This window comes from Toxorhynchites rutilus, chromosome 2 (assembly GCF_029784135.1).
Source record: "Toxorhynchites rutilus septentrionalis strain SRP chromosome 2, ASM2978413v1, whole genome shotgun sequence".
NCBI lineage: Eukaryota > Metazoa > Arthropoda > Insecta > Diptera > Culicidae > Toxorhynchites > Toxorhynchites rutilus.
Genome location: NC_073745.1, coordinates 256,854,658 through 256,870,192, shown reverse-complemented (window position 1 = coordinate 256,870,192; position 15,535 = coordinate 256,854,658). Strand labels below are relative to the sequence as shown.

Below are 15,535 nucleotides of genomic sequence, written 5' to 3'. Positions count from 1 at the left end.
AAATATGAAGGAATTTTTTTTATATTAATTTCAAATTTCTAGACTAGAATACTGCCTTAAGTTCATCGAATCGAATATCAAAGCCACGGGACGACCGTTGCCGATAGCAGATAGAAAGCTTCGCTGGAAATAATTCGAAAAAGTTTCATTCTCCATCCAACCATTTGCAGTGGCAGCGTACGTCATACCGAAGAACTCTCCGTCGCTTCTAGTCATCCAGCTGTTCCAGATACTTTTGCCTTTGAAGATGATGAGAGGTGGGAACTTTTGTCCGGTCGCATTTCCACCCATGAGTACCGTAAAATTTTCCTTTCCGGATCTGGCAGTCAGTCTGTGCGCTGCTCTTCCCTTTTGACTACCTACTTTGACGCGACTTGGATCCAAACAGAAGCTAATTCTATCAATATTGTAAATTCTACGGGAGGCATGTTGTGGGTAACTTCTTGAACCAACTGAAAATATTGCGAAATCACAAACGGATCAGCGGCTCATCTTCTGACTACTTCAACGGATTGTTGACGGATGAAACGGATGAAAAAATCATCCTCTAGAATACTATTCTTAAACGGTGTCCTGATAGAGTTTTTCTCCAGATGATTATTTCCTTCTTACACAAACCTTAATCCATTTTGCAATTGTCTTGATGTTCGTTGCCATGTTTGATTCTATGTCCAACGGAATGGCGATGGATCTTCCTTTTGAGCTGCTCTTGGTGCCCCTCAATCCTTTAGTGTGCCGGAATAACATTGTTTAGGGTATTCTGTAGAATTATGCTGCGTCCGCCAGTGTAACTTTTCCATCCCGCACTACAGCTGTATCCAGCTCCTCTTTTGTGTATTTGGAAGATGTTTTCCTCATATACTTCCGGACCATGATGACTTCTGGAACAAAGTGTAAAAAATTAGTAGAATATTTCTCCTGGCTCAAGTTACCCCAGGGTTGAATAATAAAGGGGAAGTTGAAATGCTGAGAATTTTATACGGAAAAAAGAATTTTTGGATTGGTTATCAACATTATTACACTTAACTATCCCTTTTTGATTACCTAACGTGCTATTCAGAAGAATTTTTCATATAAATCAGTGAATGATTAAGTTAGCGCGCAAAAATGTTCGTTTTGATTTCTTGAAAGACGAAAAGTAGACTCGGTTTGCGTTAAGGCATTCCGATATTCTGGTTTTGGCTGTCATGAGGCAGTGAAAAAAATATCACGTCAATTTATCATTCCTAGTAACAATTATTGTTTCCGTTTTAACTCACCCCGAATTTCAACTTGCCCCGGTGTACCCTATTTCGTGACTCATCGAATTCCTAAATCTCTCACATATATCAACAGCCGATGGAAAGCACCTCGCGGACTTACTATTTTTTCACATATTTTAATAACCAACGGCGAATTAATCGTGTTAGAAGCAATTAAATTATCATGAATTATGAATAATTATGGACAACGAAAATTAAATTATGTCATTTGCTACAATAAACGGGAAATGAAATTCAAACTCAAATCTTCAACAAATCTATATCTTGCTGTAAACGTCACACATTTCTGGTTCGCTTTTGCCTATATAACTTGAGTATCATCTTATTGCACTGACTAATTTGTACCTATTTTTAGATGATGATAATTATGGGTGTCATCGGCCTTGTTATACTTGCAATCATTGTAGGTAAGTAAACTGTACATCTAATACGAACACTTATTCAGATTGATCCGATTGCGCACCAAATTTATCGGAAACACATTTTCAATAAAACATGTTATTAGCCGCTCGTAACTCGCGCCACATAACACGATCCACTCGTACTTTGACATTGTCCAATGTGGCGGATCAACGGTTTCACGGATCCCCACATGAAAAGTTTAGAGAGTGTAATAATGTCTCTGAAACAGATTCCTCTTGTTTTTTCAATCACTTCTTTAAGATTGCATTATTTTCGCATGAATACACATCCAGTTCGAGGAAAAAACATAACGACAGTCATATTAATTTTAGATAGTATGATACTAATCGAAATATTCCATATACTCTTTCATTTATAGCTAACTTCATGTAGACGGCTAACTTATATATTCGAATAACCTTCATATTAGCATTAAAAGTAACACGACAAAAGATAGAGAGAGAGGAAAAGAACGCAAATACAATAACCACATCTAATCATCATCAGTAAATAATCCGAACTCATTTGTCTACGACTTAGCGAGTGTTATCATCTACCTGTTGCCTAGATAATATTTTTAGCTGAAAACCCCCAAAAGATAGATCATCTTTGTACACAGAGAAAAAAACATTAGAAAACGACCACCTTATGTTACAATGTCATTCGCAACGGTCGAATGAGCAGAACGACAGTTGCTAAAAGAGAAAGGATAAGACTTGAGCTCTATTGAGCTGGCTAGATCAGGAATAGAACAATACCAAATACTTAACATATAAAGACACACAAAGAAAGAGAAACTTGAAGAGCGTATAGGGAAAACAAGAAAGGAGCAGAGATTATTTTATGAAGTTCTAGGGATCCATATCAGGTTCGACATTTTTAAAATATACATTGCCTTTAACCTAACCTAGCGTTTTATCATCTTTTCTCCACTCTGTTCTCCTCATTTCCGATCAACGTTACTTTTGGTCAGTTTCAATTCAGTTTCGTTTCATTAGGGATCTAGTGCTATATCTATATTCGACTCTGGAATATATTTATATTCAATGTCGTGTTACGAACTTACTGTCTATCTATCGCATTATACAAACAAATATTATGTATAACTCTGATATCTGTCATTGTTCTGCATTTTCCACTCTTATCAGTTCGTTTTTTATTTCGTGTAAAAATCATTTTTGTCGTCTCTTCTCTTTGCTGTGCTGTATTCGTTTTTTCGTCATTTGTCATTTTCTTGTGTTCACTGAGAATATTTCACAACATTTTATTTTCGTCCAGTTATCATTCTAACCAGCATCAATTCGTATGTCTTTTTTTCGTGGATAAACAGCGCTAGTTGAATTTACACTGCTGAGAGTTAGGACACATACTTATCTAACGTGATTTTGCAGTTAATTCCGCCGTATCCGCCGACTAGGGATGAACCACCGGAAATTGTCTAACCAATTGCAGCTATCTTTTTACCCTCATTCTATTTCAACTTTTTCTTTCTCTTTTTCCCCATTTCCAAATTGCAGCCAGAAACTAAAAAAAAACACAGTAAATCACGGCCAACCTCAAATTGAGAGCGAAAGCGAAGGGAACCCTCTAAAAATAACAGAAAATTTGATGCTTACCGGTAGCATTAACCATTACTATTCTACTTGAAAGTATATTTGTTAAATTCGGCGGATCACTGAAACGTATTTGGCGACCAATCCACAAATACCCACACAGCCACGCAGATATCTTCCGCCTAAAAAGTTGTTGTCTACTAATCCTACAGTCTACAATATTCTACACCTCATGAAAAACCGTAAAGAGTATGGGAAATTTTCTGATATTTTTTCCTACTAATCCACTCAAATATAAGAAAAAAATGCGTACCATAGTTTGTTGTAACTCGGGCAAAACGTGTTATGTTTGGTTATCTGAGAGTAATTGGTAGAATTCTTAAATCCTTGGTTTCCGTTTTGTTTTTCGGGTTTCTTCTTTCCGATCAGACTTGATCTGTTTTTTTTGTAAATAAAATTAGCGATCAGAGCTTATGACCCGGTATATTCTTTAGAATAAAAATACTGCACCAACCGAAGTGATTGTTATGACTGTAACTAAAGACACACACCATGTTTCAAATGCTTTCCGTTGATTGATTTTACGTTTATTATCTGTCCACCGATGAATTAACTCTCGTCTTATCTTGGTATGAAGAATGAAGCAGGATGTTGTTTAAATAATCTGAAGGTTTTGTTTCGATATGGAACAATTTTCTTCGTTTAATACAATAAACTTGATGCGTGTGAGTAATAGTTTTTATGCATATAATTCGAAGCTATCTGAAGCTTTTATTGCTAGGCATACAGTAATCTGCGAGTGATTCGAAGTTGCTTCGACATGCATTCATTCGCATCCTCATCTCATACTTTTCCTCCCTATCAAAACGTTTCGGAAACAAAGACGAGCGAACGAATAAATCTTCTCATTGGAAAATAGACCAAATTCATGTCATTCTGCGATAAACGAGAAGTCTCTGATGTCTTCTTTCTATGTTTGGTTTTCTATTTTTCCTATCAGATTCTCTGCATATATGTAAAACTATTTTCGACTTTTTTCCGTTAATTATTGTTCAGTTATTCAAACCAATGATTTCTGTTATACCTACCCACGTTTTCTCTTTCTGTTTCCCGCAATTCTGCACTTTGTATCGATCTGTGACCTGTGAGGTTGGTTTCGTTATCACTTGTGTAATCGAAACTAATGTCTCGAAGCACAGTGTCAATGCAAAAGTTCCTGAGATTTGCATAATTAACAATCGCATCTAACTTATTTTTTCCGCACATGTAGTTAATATGAGTAATTATTTAGCAATTAGTGCACTCAAAATATGTGTTGTAGAATAACTGTGTAGTATCAATGTGAACTAGCTTGCAATATTGACAATCCAGGCAATGGACGCAATAACATCAATCAGCACGCTTTTTTTCCCTAGCCAAGTAGTGATAAATGTGGCTCTGTCTATCTGTAGCACGTAGTTTTCAATAATTCCAAACAAACATTTCCAAAGCTCTTGAAGGCAATTTTTTTTATTTATACAGCCTAACAGACAGAAACAATGAACGAGCCAATTTTGTTTTTGAGCTATCAATTTTATACTTATCTTTCAAACTAGTATTTTCTTAAACATTTACATTACTTCCAATATTTTCCCGCCAATCTTATATCTCAATACATCAAATACAAGGAAGACACCAGACATGAAAAAATGACATTTACAGCAAAAAGAAGAAAAAAAAATATCGCTTCAAAAACTGCATCCTACTCTAACATCCCCACATTCCATCAAAACGTCAAATCATTACCGCATTCATCCATAGTATACTAATCCATCTTATATTATTATTCAGCGTTTGAACTACTTTTCATGCAATTTCTGTAATAACCCAAAATTTTATTACAAGTTTTATGATGGGGGAATTGTATACTTTTGTTGGAATAAGCATTTCAGGGGTTGAGATAACTGAGTAACATGGAAAATGCCTGTCTTGTGAACTTCGAAGCCAGTTCTCTTTCAATATCCTACACCTCGAACCTTCTTCAATGAAGAAGTGAACAAGCTACTAACTGACTATCAACTCACAAAACAAGCAGACTTCAAGATTACTTCCACAAATCACTAGGTATGATTATGCAGAAATGTATAATTGGGTAGTCGATCAATAATCGAAACAAGCTATGAGAGGCAGTTCTGAATGACAATCATTATGCATCTTCGAATTTGTTGAAGTCAAAAAAATTTTGATCTTAACACCCTTTATTCATACATCAATTCATTCATTTCAAAAGGCACTCACAATCAAATATTTTCCGAAGATTGAATGGAACCGTAAGCCATAAGATGGTCCGTACATAATCGACGTTAGCCTTCTGACTGTTAACATACGATCAAAGCTATCAATCGAAGGTATTGGTGTTAATCAGCATTTCATCTAAAGCGCCAGAAGAGCTTATGCACACAGTTCAGAAACTGTAAACCATGATAGTTGAGAGTTCGCGTTTTAGAAATCACATCACTCACCATAGTGAATCCTAATTCTTCTTACCCATTCCCACTAACTATTTTTCCTTCAATGATAATCGCCCCTTCTGGCCGCGTATATCATACTAACATTCCTTCTCTTCCCCTGGTGAGTGAAATGGCCGGCGTCGTTATTGACTATCTGAAGCTCGAATCATCGAAACTTGCACAATGAGAATGATTTGCTACCCAAGATCAAGCTCTTGCTCAGTTTAGAAACTGTAAGCCATGGTCCATTTAGAAATGGAACAACAACATTTGCGTGTCTTTTTTCGCCCAACTGTAGGATTTTCTTTATATATTCAGGAAAAATACAAAACAAATTGTTCGTCACTGGTGCTCTAAATTTTTGTACAATTCAGCACATTAACCCTTTGGGGTACGGTGCAGTTGGTAACACCATAAGCAAATGTCAGAAATATATTCGATTGCGTTGGCAAAGTTTATCATCATATGACAACACACCAATTTCTTTTATTTTTGAATGATATAAAATTTCTGTACAACATTTTTATTTTCTAAAATTCTGTGCCTCAAAGGGTTAGGTGGCGCACAATTCTATCGTATTAGGTGTACCGGTAAGTTTCTTCGGGTTTACAACAGATGGCGTAACTTGATTATTATTCCAGTGAATCAAATTTCCAGATATTCATTGGGAAGCTGTCATTGTGCGTCTTTTTCAGTATATGTCAAAAAGTTGAAGCATAAACAACTTAGTTTCTTGCCACTTCGAATATGTTGAATTTCTTACCCACGAGAATGTTTTTGCGGGGAGTGTTACTTCATTACTTTAATTTAAAAAAAAAAACTGCGGAAAATCATCGCATTTCGATGGAAGTTTATGGTGACCATGATCCAACTGAGCGAACGTGTCAGACGTGGTTTGCACGGTTTAAAAGTGATAATTTTGACTTGGAAGACGAAGAGCGTTCCGGACTGTTATGACGGTGCTCAATAATTACACACTTGTTCACATACTGGTAACTATTTTATTTCGAATAACTGAAGTATGGAAGTTATAAGATACATTGCTTCTATTCCCTAAGATGCTGGGATGATGAAAGAGAGCGAATTGGTGTGGTACATGGTACTTCATAATAATTGCTATAAAATTTTGGTATGCAAGAAAATAATGTATATAATTGCAACTTTCAAGTCGCGAATTCGAATTATCGTTACTTGATGAGACTGCTTTCCTTTCGCTGACTATTACGGACTCGTTGTTTCTATATGACTCATTATCCACACTTGGGAGATTTAGACGAAGAACTTCCACTGCTTCGGACATTTCGGCTACACGATTGTTTTTCTCTGAGAAACGATGTGTTGCTTGACAGGTTGTTGAGACATGACCTCGTTTTCCACAGGATTTTTTTCGTGCTGGACACGTTGCTGGGTCATGTTGGCGACTGCACCGATAACAAGGCCTGCCAGACTTCAGAGATGTACGACTAGATGACTTACTTTGCTCATCCTCTCCTTCTATTTGAAACTCAGCTATTTTCGAAGACGACTGACTTGACATTTCTTTATTTTGACATAATGCTACTTCCCAACTTCTAGCGATCGAGCATGCCTTCTCGAAAGTAAGGTCAGCTTCGGTGAGTAGCTTTTTCCGCAAACCTTGGTCGTTAATACCAGCGACAAACTGGTCACGCAGGGCGTCCGCGAGAAATGCATTGTGATTGCATGATTGAGCCATCGCTTTAAGAGTTATGATGAAATCCATGATAGATTGCGAGGGTAGCTGTTCGCTGTTCCTGAGCTTGTACCTTTCTGACACGACATTTATAATTGGAGCAAGGTGTTTTTTTCAAAAGACTAACCAAGACTTGATAAGATTTCGCACGAGGGTCTTCAGGAGCACATAGTCGGACCGCAACCGTGTACAGACTAGGCCCAGCGACAGTAATTAACTCCGGGACCTCCTTTTCTTTCGGTGTATCGTTCACCAAAAAGAACATCTCTAAACGATTGAGATATTCTTCAATGTTCTCTCTCAACACAAATGGCTCTATTTGACCAAACATGCCAGCCCTAATTACAACAGCTCCATCTTCTCTTTTCACCGATCCACTACCTTCTTCTAATTGCGACATTGTTTGATTGAGGTTATGTGCACCGACCATGTGCAATACTTTTACACGATTTGACTACTACAATTTCCTACTGTTTAATCCTCGTCGCCATGTTTAACTGTTATGACGGTACTCAATAATTACACACTTGTTCAGATACTGGTAACTATTTTATTTCGAATAACTGAAGTATGGAAGTTATAAGATACATTGCTTCTATTTCCTAAGATGATAAGATGATGAAAGAGGGCTAATTGGTGTGGTACATGATATTTTATAATAATTGCTATAAAATTTTGGTATGCAAGAAAATAATGTATATAATTGCGGCTTTCAAGCCAGTAGTGAAACTAGGGATACTACACGAACCACCAGAAATGTTTGTCGATTAAGAATTGGGGGCTTTACTCGATCAAGATCCGTCATAAGGTAGGGGGTCTTCATAGGTTACGCGTTCGCTTACTAATCGATCGATTGTGAGTTCAAAACTCAGGACTCTCAATTAACCATTTTTGTGTTGTTATAGAATAACTATGTCCACGCAACAATAATCAGCGATGTAGATCGGAGTTCCCGTACCAGTGATCGGTTAGTTGGATTGGATTGGTTGGATTGGAGAATTTCTTGACTTTCTGACATCGATGCAGCCGTCTATGCCTTCTACGCTATGGCGTAGTGAGACCGGACGACACCCGGAGCGAGTGACTTAGGTGTCACCCTTCCGATCAAGTCTTGTTATTAAGTATTAGTTTTCGTTCTCTATTGAAAAATCAAATTAAGCGATTCAAGAAACTCCAACTTTAATCTTTCACTGGCTACCACAAAAAATGCAAATCGTTAGCGACAGCTTCAAGTTCACTTTAAAAGCGTTTCTTCGAAGTTTCAATTCACGAAGCGCTATAACACTTCCAATGCTTAACCCATTAACGACCAAGCTGTACAAATATATTTTTTAACGGAAGCCATTGGTGTAATTTTGTATATTGGCGTTACAGAAACCCCAATCTTCAAGAATAATTTTTTTCTGTTCTACGGTTTTCAGGAAAATGACAAAAAATCGAAAAATCACCAAACAAAAACATTGACCAAAACTTACATTGTTCTTCATATGGGAGGTTCAATTGATTGTTCTTTTTCCTACATCACCATGTGTGCTCTTTTATCAAAGTAATGCTGTTGAAAAATTTATATATTTTTGAATTTTATAAGGTTTTGTTTTTTGTTAGTTTCTGTAAGGCTATGTACTTTTCGCACATAGTTGCTGTTATCCGAATTTACTGCCCGATAAAGTTATGCAAAATTGAATGAAACTGATAGTAAGTGGTAGCTGATAAACTAAGTAATCATTTGATGCCACAACCTTACCATATGGTTGATTTACAAAGCCATGAAAGATTGTCAAAGTTGCTGTTCGATTTTTCGAAAGCGTGGCCTAAAATGGGTTAATGGTTGGCATCGTCCAGGTTAACTCAATCGGCCTTCAAATGCCAATGGAAATAATGTATTTCTAACAACTACTCACTTTCCGAAAATTCACTGCAGAAATTTGCTAGTTTGGGAAACAACGTTTTCAGTTCGCTGTCAGTAATTCCTAACGAAAACGATCAATGTTCTTTTGAGCAGCAAGAAAAATTTCCAGTCCATTGGTTTTAGTTACACAGAGATAATCTTTCGGTTTGCAAATAGTGCTGCACAAGAAGTACAAATTACAAAAACTGCTGGAAGAAAGGACCATGCACCTTGTTGTAACTTTATGCCAATAGCCCGTTGTGTTACGGGTGTAATCGAAATGTATAATAAACACTTGAAAATACAAACTAAGAATTTATCTTTACATTTTAACTACGTATGAAACGATACATGTTGTTCTTCACGTGTGTTGCTTGTAAGTGAAATTGACAGCAGCTTTTTCCTGGATGATGGTTGCACTACAGTGTTGTCAAATCGATGGATATAGTACAACTACTTTATCTAGTATTCGAGTTCTTGGTTGTGTCTCACAAAACTTCAATCTCTGTAATCAGCTCATCGTAGTTCGCATAAATTGATTTATATACACTTCATTGAGTTTACGACAACCATATCAAACATGTGTGTGTTGAAACTGCGAAAACGAATAAACAGATTCAACAGTTCTATGGAATGTTCCACACTATGGATTCTCATCAAAAGTATTTTGTTCTCATAAGTTTGAAGATCATACAAACTATTGAATACGTTTTTTTTCGTTTTCTCAACAAAACCTGAATCCTCCATTTGATCCTAACATGGTTGGAGCGTTGTCGAAAATTGAGATCGACACTTCATGTTATTTGTAGGGATACCATCTGGTCGGAGTTAAAAATCAGGACACCTGTCACTGCTACGATTATGATCAACCCATTGTCATTCTTTAAGATATAAATAAATTAAAACTTGTTGTGTGTGATTTGCACTTCAAGAGGTCAAAATACTCAAATCTATTTATTTAACGTATTTCTCTACAATTCGTGCAGTGAAAATACTCTAGAAACTATTCTTCTGTTTTGTATGAGCATAAGGGAGTTTTTTTTTGTGGATTTCGAGTCAATAAAAATCATATACAATAAGTCCAGAGTACAATCCATGGATTTGATGCTGTTATAATGAATCTCGGTATAAAACGCAAACGCTCCTTCTGCAGTCCAAATCTGCTGAGCGGCAGGATTTGATTTTTTCACCACATAGTTCAGCATAGATTTGGAAATGGATGATAATTTGATGTTCTTGCACTGTTTCAGTGTTGGGATATGCTTTTCCAAATAAAATTTACTTGTGATTGTTCATTGTTGATTTCAAACTTTTGTTTCATCGGTGAAGAGATGCAAACGGATGAAAGATCACGTGGAAATTGCAATTATCACTCTTGTAACGCTCTGAAAATTTTAGTCACCAATATTTTTTTTTTCTAAATAAAAAATGTCACATTGAACACTGAGCTACACTCGTTTTCTCTCAATCGATAATGTTTAATCATTCTATCAAGCTTCAAAGTACCAAATATATCATAAAACAAAAGAGATGATTTTTGGACATTAAAATTTGATGCGCTATTGATGTTTTGGACATTTGAAAATTTGATAAAATTTTATGATGAAAAAAATGATGATTTGGACCGTCTGTGGGGTGATTTGGTCCAGTGTGTGTTTCATCGAAACAAAACATACTTATGTTTATGTAAAGTATTTTGGGATAATGTTATCATCAGTAACAGTGTTCTGGGATCGATACCAGGAGTCTTACCCAGATTCCAGACCAGAAAAATTGGATTGAGACCATCTCGAATTCTGCATGGATTAAGCATTTTCAAACACTTTCGATGCTTGGTCAAAGAAAATCCGTTCTTGATGGAATGTGTTGCTCTTTCAAGCTCCTCCTTCTTCCAACGTTGTCTGTCCATCCTTTTTTGCAATTCCGCGATATCTGGAATCAGTTATATCAAAGAAAAATCTCAAACGTCCTACAGGTTTGAGATTTTTCTTTGGTCAATTCACCCCACAGAAGCGTGTCCATGTCACCCCACACAATATGCAAAAATTAAAATGCAATTAATTTCATTTATTGTTATCAAACTTACAGTTTCGCTGCATCAAATTGTTCCTCTTCTGTAGGCGAACAGAACTTTACTGCACAATATACGAAAAGTTTGTTTAATCAGCGGGAAAACCTTAAAACCACGATCGGAAAACTCACATTTTTTGACAATCAAAGTGCTTGCTGTGTTCATGCTACCATTTCCTTCCACCTGTTGAACTTTATCAAAGTATCAAAGTACGTTAGGTACATACGTTCCAACAATAAAAGAAGACATTATAGAAAATCCAAGTTCAGCCGTACTTTTTGAGATAAAGGGGTGGTCCAAACCACCCCGTATGTCCAACTAACCCCGTGTTACCTTACTTTTTATGATTTCCATGATCGTTTTTCATACTTCCTTCGAGACTTTTGAGATGTTTTGCGATCACTGGTGGAATGAAATGGGATGATCACCAGAGTCCATTATTTTGATTCCAAATACATAATAAGAATATGTCTATTTTGTAGAAATTGAAAGTCATTCAATCACTAAACCACTGCATTTATAGCTAAATACCACAATATTCCGATCCAGCAAATACATCTGTACAAATTCCAGAAAACAATGTAAATGAAATGATTCTAACCAAACATTGCGGGCAATATATTTTTTTCTGTTGACGGCTCTGATAGTTTTTCTGTACCTACACTTTTTCACACACGCTCTGTTTCTCCATGTTGCGCCCTCTCAGATTGTCGTAGCTTTGAGATGTGGTTATTCGAGGTATTGGCATGCTCTGTAATATCGATATGATTTTGTGCGAATAGTCCACCTTGCCAATGGTTCAATGACCACTGTCCTGTCCTGTATATTATGAAAGCGAGTAACTGTTAATATCGGATACACTCGTTGTAATCCACGTAAAACTACGAAAAGCAAGCCTGTATGTATGAGCAAGCTGTGCTCTGACAATGCGTGAATTGCTGGCATGGACGATTCCGTTCCGCGACTGCGATCACCAATTGTCGGCGCACAGCGCTAGCCTAAAATATTGTAACCGCCTAACGTATTTCCGAATAGCAAGAATGGTTTGTCTTAGCTGCAAATGTTGATTGTGATCTAGCAAAAAAAAAAATCTGTCTCTCAACTAATTGTACAAAAATGGAGTTTTTGACTTTCTTTTCTGCGTAGATATTGGAACTCCAGGTAATTCATATGTTCCAACAGTACTAACTAATTCTTTCTCTCTATTTCGTCCAACTTATCACACCACAACATCAAACAGCGAAATTTATGCCAGCTGAACAACAGCAACCGATGATGGGTCCACCGCAAGGTTATCCGATACAAATGCAATCACAGGTTGTCCCCCAGGCTCAGCCTGTTCCCGCGGCGCTCGTACAGGACACCTCGTCGCTAGTTTCTTATCAAAATCAATTGAAAAACTAAAACTTATAAACACTAAGACAAAACAAATCATGATAAACTTAAAGTTATTCAGAGATTGATGAAGGGGAAAACGAAAAAACACACTACCTAACTAAATAAATTTATGTATGTTGTTACTGATCTCATTTGAATTTTGTCGGGCGACAAAAAAAAAGTAAGCGAAGGAACTACGGTCTTCGTTATGAACGTTACTTCGAAGATTCCAAGAGCTTTTTCCCCGAAAGCGCGAAATATTTTGAAAATATACTCAAAAGAAACCAGTTACATTAATCAGTAAATATTAGTAAGCATCACAAGTTCTAACAACCAATCCGAGCAGATAATTATTTTTGTTCACAGCTTTACATTCCCCAGTCGATTAGCGCAACTTTTCAGTACAATACAGACTGCAAGTAGAATAAACTTGATAGATCACGTCATGATCAACCATATGTTCTTCAACAACAATCTCTGCATGTTATCTCACGAAAGCAAGTTTATAAGTATAAATCTAGTCGTTTCTCCTATTAACGTCTCTCAAAACCATAGAAAAAGTGTTGAAAGGAAGTAAAATAAACTTGCCACATTACTTGATTTTTGAATTTCGCTAACCCCATCACCGCAGATAGAATTTATATATTACTTTTCAGAAGAAGCTGAAGAAATAAAAAAAAACAGATCCCAAACAAATGGAACAGAAGAAGATGTTATATTCCGAAGTTTAGAAATATTAAACAAAATGCATTCAAAACTAGCAGTAGAAACTGTACTCGTTCCAACCAAATTTTTCGAACACAGCATTATTTTTCAAGTTCTTTCATGCAATGAATTAATCATAAGCGAAGTGAAAACACTAGGGACATACAAAGAAGAATAAGAAAAAAAACATAAACTTGACTCAACGATGGAAAACATAGTGACAAAGTATAGTTTAGAAGATATCAAATAGGCAAACATTAACAACTATGCAGAGAAAGGTACACGATGCAGGAACATTGACTATGCTTGATCGAAGTGGCGGGAATAGTTATTCATAACCAGAGAGAACACTCACATACATACGCAGAAACGCGCACATGCACACAAACACCACTTCCATCACCCAAGACGAGACGGGAAAGAAAGAAACGATCTGAGGCAAGAGAAAATAATCACAACAAAGCGTGTTATGTAATAAAGAAAAATGATTACAATAGATGAGGAAAATTCACCGAAACATTATTTTAGTTTTACTTTTTGAATTAAATATCTTCAAACAAACAAAAAATGAACATATATACTGAAAAATAATAATAATACTAATAATAAACAGAGAGAAAATACAAAAAATTACATATATATACATATAGCTTTGAAAATTGTAAAAACTATAAATTATTATCTATACTTTCGCCAACTGGATATCATGCGGAATGGGAGAACAAAGTGTTGCAGCAGGTACGAAAATAAAAAGAAGGCACGACTTATGGGTCCAGATGAAGGGCAAGTAAAAATTTACAGCGAAAATCAATACACATGGTACGAGAAGAAAAGTATAAATAATAATGAATAAACAATACATAATTAATGAATTAACTAGTGTATGTAAATAGAACTTTGTTTACTGTTGCCAAAACGGATGATGACACCCATAACGCTTGATATGTCTTGTAATTCGATAAATAAATTTCGGTCTAACACTGAGCGAAACCCAAACGTAACCATAAAAATGTGATTGTGAAAACATATCTTTCCTGCGAAGTGCTACGTTGTGGTCATAATGGACCTACTTGACGCTGGACAACAACGACTGGCAGGGGACCGGATTGAAGTCAAATATATCTCTCACATGAAATCCCCGAAGAAGGTCTTTTTGTAGCTGGCGATAAGCGAGAAGGGAATATCCAAGCCGCTGTTGTGCCAACACGAAATGCCTGACGGATGTTCCCGCCTTCATCAAAAGTATCACGCGAAAGAGGGATTCGACCGCTTCGACGTACTCAACTCTTCGCTTCCCAAAAACTGCTTCACCTCAGCTAGGGTAACACGGGGTGAGTTGGACATTTGGACCACCCCATTATCTCAAAAAGTACGGCTCAACTTGGATTTTTTATAATGTCATCTTCTTTCATTAATGAACCGTATGTAACTAGCGTAAAAAAACATTGGTAAAATTCGACAGGTGGGAGGAAATGGTAGCATGAACACAGCAAGCACTTTGATTGTCAAAAAATGTGAATTTTCCGATCGTGGTTTTAGGGTTTTTCCCGCTGATTAAACAAACTTTTCGTATATTGTGCAGTAAAGTTCTGTTCGCCTACAGAAGAGGAACAATTTGATGCAGCGAAACTGTAAGTTTGATAACAATAAATGAAATTAATTGCATTTTAATTTTTGCATGTTGTGTGGGGTGACATGGACTCGTTTTTGTGGGGTGAATTGGTCCTACAGATTTGAGATTTTTCTTTGGTCTAATTGATTCCAGATGCCGTTGAATTACAAAAAAAGGATGGGCAGACAACGTTGGAAGAAGGAGGAGCTCGAAAGAGCAACACATTCCATCAAGAACGGATTTTCTTTGACCAAGTATCGAAAGTGTTTGAAAATGCTTAATCCATGCAGAATGCGAGATGTTCTCAATCCAATTTTTCTGGTCTGGAATATGGCCAAGACACCTGGTATCGATCCCAGAACACTGTTACTGATTGTAACATCATTCCAAAATACTTTACATAAACATAAGTATTTTTTTTTTCGATGAAACACACACTGGACCAAATCACCCCACAGATGGTCC

The 15,535-nt window shown here is 36.5% G+C and overlaps 1 protein-coding gene across 5 annotated transcripts in view; it reads left to right on the top strand.

Annotated features, from left to right (window-relative positions):
• The window catches only part of LOC129770219 (neuronal synaptobrevin), a 59,103-nt gene extending 44,773 nt beyond the window's left edge, over window positions 1-14,330 (top strand). For 2 of the 5 annotated variants that reach the window (XM_055772917.1, XM_055772916.1), the window contains 2 exons: window positions 1,618-1,669; window positions 12,617-14,330. In XM_055772917.1, the coding sequence (XP_055628892.1) occupies window positions 1,618-1,669; window positions 12,617-12,780 (216 nt within the window). In that variant the 3' untranslated portion in view covers window positions 12,781-14,330. Of the gene's footprint in view, window positions 1-1,617; window positions 1,670-2,043; window positions 2,533-3,181; window positions 3,736-12,616 lie in introns of those variants that run through there. The other 3 variants (XR_008742057.1, XR_008742056.1, XM_055772918.1) reach the window with 3 other exon arrangements.
• Window positions 14,331-15,535: the final 1,205 nt, after the last annotated feature.